General features: G+C 47.8%; 2 protein-coding genes across 2 annotated transcripts; one reads left to right on the forward strand and one right to left on the reverse strand.

The window, feature by feature from the left end:
* The first annotated feature begins 1310 nt into the window (after positions 1 to 1310).
* Positions 1311 to 2889, forward strand: LAGE3 (L antigen family member 3). Its single transcript, XM_084788403.1, has 3 exons — positions 1311 to 1603; positions 1911 to 2039; positions 2575 to 2889. Exons 1-3 carry the CDS (start codon positions 1410 to 1412, stop codon positions 2687 to 2689), a joined length of 438 nt encoding a protein of 145 aa, XP_084644529.1. The 5' UTR covers positions 1311 to 1409; the 3' UTR covers positions 2690 to 2889.
* Positions 2890 to 4127: 1238 nt separating this feature from the next.
* On the reverse strand, positions 4128 to 4456 carry LOC311602098 (small nuclear ribonucleoprotein F-like). Its single transcript, XM_084789775.1, has one exon. The coding sequence runs from the start codon at positions 4394 to 4396 to the stop codon at positions 4139 to 4141; it is 258 nt and encodes an 85-aa protein (XP_084645901.1). The 5' UTR covers positions 4397 to 4456; the 3' UTR covers positions 4128 to 4138.
* Positions 4457 to 8477: the final 4021 nt, after the last annotated feature.

Consider the following 8477-nt stretch of genomic DNA (forward strand, 5'->3'; position numbering starts at 1 on the left):
CTCAAACTCACAGTGATCTGCCTGCCCTCAAGTGCTGGGATTATAGGCTTGTGCCACCAACACCCAGCTAAGAGACCTTGTCTGGAAAAACAAACTAAATATTTTATTTTAAAAAAATGAGCAGGGGGCTGGAGAGATGGCTCAGAGGTTAAGAGCACTGTCTGTTCTTCCAAAGGTCCTGAGTTCAATTCCGAGCAACCATATGGTGGCTCACAGCCATATATAATGAGATCTGACACCTTCTTCTGGTGTGTGTATGTAATAAATAAAATATTTTTTTTAAATGAGCCGGGCTTGGTGGTACACACCTGTAATCCCAGCACTCGGGAGGCAGAGGCTGGTGGATCTCTGTGAGTTTGAGGCCAGCCTGGTCTATAAAGCGAGTCCAGGGCAGCCAAGGCTACACAGAGAAACCCTGTCTTGAAAAAACAAACAAACAAAAAATGGTGTTCAGAGAGAGATTGTGAGTCTTGCTGGGGACTGGCTGTAAAGAAGGAGACAAAAGGGCAGATGCAGGGTCTATTTTAAAGGGCAATCTCTTGCTTGCTGATATAGCTCTAAATCTCATTTCACTTCATTTGTTGGTGGATTTTTGTTTGTTTGTTTTTGTTGCTGGTTCTGAGATGGTGTAAATATGTATGGCTGGCTGGCCTAAAAGTGGTTATGTAGATTAGCACTTAAGCAAAGAACTACTCCTACCTGCTAAATCAGTGGTTCCTTTTTTTTTTTTTTTTTTTTTTTTTTTTGAGACAGAGTCTCTCTGTGTAGGTTTAGCTATCCTGGACTTGCTTTGTAGATCAGGCTGGCCTCAAACTCACAGTGATCCTCCTGCTTCTGTCTCCCAAGTGCTAGGATTAAGGGTGTGCGCCACCATGCTCAGCTCACACTGCAGTTTTGCTACTGTTATGAATAATAATGTAAGTATCGGATATACAGGATATCTATGAGCTCTGTAAAAGGGTCTTTAGGCACCCACCCCAAGGGGTCGCTACACACAGGTTGAGAACCACTGTCCTAACTGCTGGGATTTCAAGCAGGCACTACCACAGTAGGCCACTTGATAGTTTTTTGGTTTGGTAGTGTTCTGTTTTTGTTGTTTTGTTTTTTAGTAAATATCACCTTAGGTCCCTTTTAGGAAACAGAAGGGACAGCCTGGCACGGTGGCGCACTTTGAAGCCAGAGCCAGACCAGATGAACATGGAGTTCCTGGCAGAATCCTCCAGGTGGAGGCTGACCCAAGTCACAGGCGCTTTGCCACCCGCCTGTTCGTGCAGGTACGTATAGAGCGGCATCCTTGGGGGAGGGGAGGCGGAGCTTCCGGAGGAAAAGGCGGGCTCTGGGCCACAGCTTTGGCGGAGTGGCCCCGCTGATGACACCGGTGTGGGTCGGGAAGTGGAGCAGTAGCAGACATGCAGGCAGCACACACAGGTTTAGGTAACACTGCAGATGGCCCGACTGGCCGCTGCTGTCCTAGTGATGCCGGCACACGGGCACTTATTCCCAGCGGAGCTCACCCTGTTGCAGGAGCACCGGAAGCCTCCCAGAGTTCCAGCAAAAACACGGTGCCTTTAACACAAAGGCCCGGAATCCAACGTCAAAGATTGTATCCTACGGGACAGGGACAATTGAGCCACCGGCGGGCTGCTTGAGGTGGGGAGGTAAATAAAAAGAGCGAGGAGGAGGAGGGGAGCAGGGGGCCCAGCTGACCGAGGTGTGTTAACCAAGCGCGGTCTGGGAATGAAAGCTTCCTTGAGAACATAAGAGACACCGGAGGGTGAAAGGAAATGAGCTGCGATGGCCCAGCCACTGTGGAATATATAGGCTGGAGGGCTTAGACCAGATGTAATGATTTTAAAGCACTAAGGAGGCAAAGTCGATTCAAGATGGTGCCTTTCCTGACTCTCCACCAGCGCCCTCATCGTGCCTTTCCCGACCTCTTTGGAGGCAGAAATCGCCTGTGGGTCCCTAGCTCCGGACACCGAACCGCACCAAGGCCTGGTAGGAAAGGAACTTAAAGTGAGCGGCAGCATGCTGGAGGTGTAAGTGCTCAGAGTCTGGCATGCTGGGTAGCTGTCTGGGCTATTCTCTACCCAAGGCTGCGCGTCCTTAGACACAGCACACTAGGATGACTTTTTTGTTTTGTTTTTGTTTTTTGAGACAGGGTCTCTCTGTGTAGCCTTGACTGTCCTGGACTCGCTTTGTATGCCAGGCTGGCCTTGAACTCACAGAGATCAACCTGCCTGTGCCTCCCAAGTGCTGGGATTACAGGCGTGCGCCACCACACCCAGCCACTTGGGTGACTTCTAAGGAGAGGCATAGCGCACTGGACCAGTCTCTACGTGCAGGGTATGGTACAATGTATGTTTGTTTGAAGGGAAATCAAGAAAGAGTAGGAGCGAGGAGGCAGAGGCAGGCAATCTGATTTCTGTGAATTCCAGGCCAGCCAGGTCTACATAGCAAGCCCTAGGTCAACCAGGGCTACATAGTGGGATTCTCTATCTCTTTCAAAAAAAAAAGAAAGAAAGAAAGAAATTACCATTTTTGAACTTAATGTTCTTTTTCCTCTCTCTCTAGACACTGGATCGCCAAAGATTCTCGCCTCCTCCGAATTTCCATTATGAACTTTCTTGACCAGCTTTCTCTAGTGGTAAACACCATACAGCGCTTTGGGCCGCCCGTTTCCCGTTAAGCCTGGCTGGGAAAGGGGGCTCAGGTCTGACCTTATGTCAGTCTTCTCCTAAACAGTACAATTTTCCCTAGGGAAAAGATTCCAGAAATAGGAGCTGCCTAAATTTTTGCCTGATATGGTTCTCAGGCACTTAGGGGCTATTTGGTCTGGTGCTTAAATGTGTGTTGCTGAAGAAAATAAAGCTGTGCTTCTAATCTGCATTTGAGTTTATTTGCATCCTCTAGATTTTCTTTGATGTTTTCCTTGTGTTGGAGGAGAGGCTCTGGAATCGAGGTATTTGTTAGTAAAAGCTAAGAAAGACTACTCAGCCAGGTGTGTGGTGCACACCTGTAATCCCAGCACTGGGGAGGCAGAGGCAGGTGGATCTCTGAGTTCAAGGCCAGCCTGGTCTACAGAGTGAGTCCAGGACAGCCAAGGGCTACACAGAGAAACCCTGTCTCAAAAAAACAAAAAAAAAGAAAAAGAAAGAGTATTCACCTAACATAAGGTTCATGGTTCAATCCCTAGCAATGGAAAAATATATTAGTAGAAAGTAAATGTTGAGGAGCCTGGTAGTGGTGGCGCACACCTTTAATCCCAGCACTCGGGAGTCAGAGGCAGGTGGATCTCTGTGAGTTCAAGGCCAGCCTGGTCTACAGAGTGAGTTCCAGGACAGCCAAGGCTACACAGAGAAACCCTGTTTCAAAAAACCAAAAAAAAAGAAAGAAAGAAAGAAAGTAAATGAAGACAATTTCAGAAATAGAAGAAAGTTAAAACTACATGCACTGTGGTGGTTTGAATACACTTACGTGTTTGAATGCTAGTCACCAGGGAGTGGCACTCTAAGGAGGTGTGGAGTTCTTAGAGAAGTGTGTCACTAGGGTCAGGCTTTGAAGTCTCAGAAGCTCAAGCACGGCCTGGTATGTCTCCTGCTTTGTTTGCTGCCTGTGGAAGCAGATGTAGAACTCTCAGCTACCTCTTTTAGCACTACATCTGCCTGCTTCTTGCCCTGAATGAACCTCTGAAACTGTAAGCCAGCCCCAGTGAACAGTTGTCCTTTATAAGAGTTGCTGTGGTGCTTACTACTGCTCCCACTTTGGGAAACTCTTGGTATCAGAGTTTTATTTATATAACAAGTGTACAGTGATATCATGAGGCCCCTCAGGAGGTATTGGCAGTTAATGACTGCTAAAGGAAGGGAAAACCAACTCCTACAAGTTGTCCTGTGACTTTATGGAGAGCTTGCACATGTGTGTACATACACACACACACCAAATAAATATAATTTTAAGTGTATAGCAATAGTACAATGCAAACTTTTTGCAAGTTTAGCATTATAGTTCTTTTAAGTATTTTTTCACCTAAAGTAAAATTCCCTTCTTTCTACCAGTTTCTTTTATTTTTTTCAAGTTGAAAAAAAATCTTTATTGTATAGAAATACATATATATATATAAATCCCCCCAAAGATGCTATTCTCTCATTTCCCCATCTTCTTCCTCCTCTTCAACACCTCTGATATAAAGGACATTATTACACCTTATCAAAACTTCACCCAGGTGTCCAGACAATGCCCCATCTATGTATTCTGTATTCACAAGCTGCATGTTCATGTAGCCGTCCACAGAGACCAGGTAGCCCCTGTACTCCATTCCCCGCTTAAGTTTTACCACCACTGGCTTTCCTGTCAACCCATTGAGAAAAGGTTTGGAATTGAGGGGTAAACTCATCGCGAACACCCGTGAGCGTTGCACCCCACTGGCCGCCGGCCCCTCATGACTGGAGCAGCTGCCGCTAACCGGACTGGTCCAACACTAGAAGAAATGGCTGCTAGAAGAGTTTCTTTTATTTTTTTTAAGACGGTCTTATAGCTCAGGGTGGTCTCAAACTCTCCAGCTTCTTCTCCAGAGTGTTAGGATCTCAGACATTCATCATCAATGGTGGCTTGTGCATAAAGAATAAGGTTTTGGTTTTGGTTGTGGTTTCTTGAGACAGGGTTTCTACGTGTAGCCCTGGCTGTCCTGGAACTCACTCTGTAGACCAGGCTGGCCTTGAACTCACAGAGATCCACCTGCCTCTGCCTCCCAAGTGCTGGGATTACAGGCATGTGCCACCATCGCCTGGCCACAAGAACAAGTTTTTAAATTTATTATAACATTCAGATTACATCGATTGTTATCCCCTCCCTTGTATCTTCCTGTTCCCACCCTCCCTCCCTCTTCCGCCCTATTCCCCTCCCCTAGACCTCTGACAGAAGGGGACCTCCTCCCCCACCATATGACCACAGCCTATCAGGTCTCATGTGAATTAGCCTTCTTCCCCTTCCTCTGAGTGCAACCAGGCCTCCCTACCAAGGGGAAGTGGTCAAATAGGGTGCACCAGAGTTCATGTCAGAGGTAGTCCCTGCTCTCCACAACCATGGAGGATGAGCTGTCCATTGGCTAGGTCTGAGCAGGGTGTCTAGGTTTACAGCAAGCATTGTCCTTGATTGGCACAACAGTTTGTACAGGCCTCCCTCAGTCCAGATCCACCAATCTTGATGGTCTTGTGGGGCTCCTGAACCCTCTGGGTCCTCCCATTCCCCCCATTCTTCCGTACCACTCTTAGTGCTCCACCAAGGAAACCTTGTAATTTGCAGGCAAATAAATGGAACTAGAAAAGATTATCCTGAGTGAGGTAACCCAGACCTAGATAGGCACACATGGTCTATACTCACTTATAAGTGGATATTAGCTCAACATAGATGCCCTCTGAGAGGCTCCACCCAGCGAAGGATTAGGACAGATGCTGGCACTCACTGCTGGACTCGGGTAAAGAACAATTTTTTGCTGGGTATGGTGGCGCACACCTTTAATCCCAGCACTGAGGAGGCAGAGACAGGCAGATCTCTGAGTTTGAGGCCAGCCTGGTCTACAAAGCAAGTCCAGGACTACAAGAGAAACCCTGTCTCAAAATAACCAAAAAAGGAACATTTTTTTAAAAACATTGTGAAATAGGCACATATGTGATGCAATTTAATACAATTGTTGAACACTTAAAAAATAATTTCATTTACCCAACCTATAGTTACACATGCCTTTCACTTCAACACTTGGGAGGCAGAGGCATGTGGCTCTCTGAGTTTGAAGTCAGCCTAAACAAATGAGTTCCAGGATGGCCAAGCATACACAGAGAAACTCCATCTCAAAGAAAAAGAAAAAAGAAAAAGAAAAGAAGAAAGAAAAAAATTATTCTTCCAACTTTTTTCTCCAATTTTTGAGTCTCGTAGAGCCTGCCTTTTCCTAAAACACTAAGTAGCCAGGGATAACCTTGGACTACCTTGGTCCTCCTGCCTTGTCTCCTGGGTACTGGGATTACAAGGCATGGGTCACTGTGCCTTGTTGACACTTGTTTTTAAACTCTTTGGGGGTGGGGTATTGCCATCTCTGCCTCCCTTCCACCAGCCCCTTAACCCTGGGTATGAGAGAGAATGTTAGTGGGGAGATGGGGCGCAGACCCCTTTACTTCTCCCGGCTGTTTAGGGTCAAATGGGTTCTTTGGGGACAATACCAATGTCCGTCAACAGCAAAAGCAGCAAGCAGTCTCCTCCAAGCCGCTGCACTGAAACATTTCTCTTCGCCTGCCACACTGGTCTCTGGTCTCTCCAAACTGCTACAGGCCTCACGCCACCACTGCACACCACACCTTGCCTCTCCATGCTCTCCTAGTTATCTTCCTCGGGGTTAACACACCTGCTATTTTGAGCTCTGACGCTTTTAACCTTACAGTTTCTTTGGAAATGGCCAAATTCACCGTAATTAAAGCACCAGGCATTTGGATTCCTGAGACTTCTAGCTATGGCTTGTCCTATATTGGCTCCTGAGAGCCACTGGTTTCAAGGTCTGATACTGAAGGAATCAGGTAATTGTACAAATATAACTCCATCTTGTGCCTAGGCCGGAGTTTCTGTCTTTCAGGAATTTATAGTCAGGGACGGCTAGGACTCCAGGTCTGAGAAAGATAAGGTTGCTTAGCTACCAGTTTAAAGAACCCCTAACTCCTGACCAGAGTCACTTAGCCTCAAGAACACCTACCAGTTTGGGCCAGTTTAAGCCAGATCAGAGAGCCTCCCTAGCTATGGACCAGAGCCCTAACCAATCCCAGATGTGCTGGTACCCTTGCTCCTGATCTGTGCCAATAGAATGAAAGATTACCTAATAACCCACCTTGGAACTTTCCTTGATAACCTATAAAAAGCCTGCATGCTCACCTGGGGGTCTTTTGACATCTTGCTTTGCATAGGCGAGGACTTCAGTGCACTGGATCTCTGCAGAATAAAGGCTCTTTGCTTTTGTATATGACTTCGGACTTCTGGTGGTTTCTGTGGCCCTTGCAATCTGGGCATATTAATAACACCTCTATTTACAGCTGAACCTGATCTTCGTAATAAGTTGTTAAAGGTTTCCACAGGGCCTTGCATTAACTTAGTAAATGAGGTGGATTTTTCCCCCTCCTCCCAGCAACTCACACATATCCTAAGCTCTTAAAGCTGCAACACGACATTGCTTTGGGAAGCAGGTTAAGATTGCCTGTAGAAGCAGGGCACGGTGGCACACACCTTTAATCCCAGCCTGGTCTACAAAGTGAGTCTAGGACTGCCAAGGGTACACAGAGGAACCCTGTGCTGAAAAACAAAAACAAAAACAAACAAACAAAAAAAAAACAAAAGGCCTCTGGACCTAACTGAGAGAAGGCAAAGGAAGGTGGCTGGGGCTTGAGGGGAGGAGGGTCAAACAGTTGTAGGCTGTAGAGGGAAGGGCGTGAGGTTGGAGTTATTGGAGTCCTGAGAGCTCTCAAGTCCCAGTTTCCTCCATTGTGTTGCAGTATCTTCCTCTCTCCTAACTCCCACCAAAAATGGCTAGGCAAGGACTTGTTCTGTTGAAAAGGATCCTCCTGTCCAGACTAGACCCAGAGCTTCTCCTTTGCTCTGACTTCTGCTTCCCTTTTGGGAGGCATGCAATCAACGCGCTTTGCTGTCTCTCTTCCTCTTCTCCAGCTTCCCCCTTCACTCCCCAGTTCATCTTGCCGGCTGACTCTTGTAGGTTAGGACAAACCAGCCGTCCAGCCGTCTCCCAACCCTGTGACCACCTTCTGTATCTTGTCACCCTGCCCTCAGAGTGCTGGGGAGGAAAGAGTGAGTCCTCCACTCACCCCCACTGCATGTGCTGGCGGTTCACTCTTCTCTGCAGTGCCAAGCTGACTTGTAATGATGCTTTGTGAGACATGAGAGCTGCCAACCTCCCCCCCTGGCCCCCCCATCCTCCCCCATGTCCTGGTCTTTGTTCCTTGCCCAGACTCCTGGGACATCTCTTCTGCTTCCCTTTTAGCTAAGCATTGAGGATTTCACAGCATACGGTGGTGTGTTTGGAAATAAGCAGGACAGTGCCTTTTCTAACTTGGAGGTAAGGGTCTGCTCCCAGCTGCAGCCAAGAGGGTAGGTAATGCATCCTGTACGCTCTCTCCCAGAGAGAGGGGAGCAGGATTTGAGGGGAGAGAGAGGACCTGGGCCCTGGGTGCGTCAAGGGCCTGGCGATGTGGGACCCATCGTGAGATCCCTGTGGGGTGTGGCTACGCAGGTGAGGGTCTTGTTCTAGGGGGTCTTTATTAGCGCCCACTGTTTGCTGGCTCACTTTGCCTTCTACGTCTTCCCTACCACCAGAATGCCCTGGACTTGGCCCCCTCCTCGCTGGTGCTTCCTGCTGTGGACTGGTATGCAATCAGCACCCTGACCACCTACCTGCAGGAGAAGCTTGGGGCTAGTCCCCTGCATGT

This window comes from Acomys minous (genome assembly GCF_964271855.1).
Source record: "Acomys minous genome assembly, chromosome: 7".
Lineage (NCBI taxonomy): Eukaryota > Metazoa > Chordata > Mammalia > Rodentia > Muridae > Acomys > Acomys minous.

Excerpts from the sequence above, each read along its gene's own strand:
- LAGE3 (XM_084788403.1), top strand. The coding sequence starts at position 1,410 with ATGCAGGCAGCACACACAGGTTTAGGTAACACTGCAGATGGCCCGACT. Across the intron at positions 1,604-1,910 it reads GGAATCCAACGTCAAAGATT|CGCCCTCATCGTGCCTTTCC; the intron begins GTATCCTACGGG and ends ACTCTCCACCAG. Across the intron at positions 2,040-2,574 it reads AGCGGCAGCATGCTGGAGGT|ACACTGGATCGCCAAAGATT; the intron begins GTAAGTGCTCAG and ends CTCTCTCTCTAG.
- LOC311602098 (XM_084789775.1), bottom strand. The coding sequence starts at position 4,396 with ATGAGTTTACCCCTCAATTCCAAACCTTTTCTCAATGGGTTGACAGGA.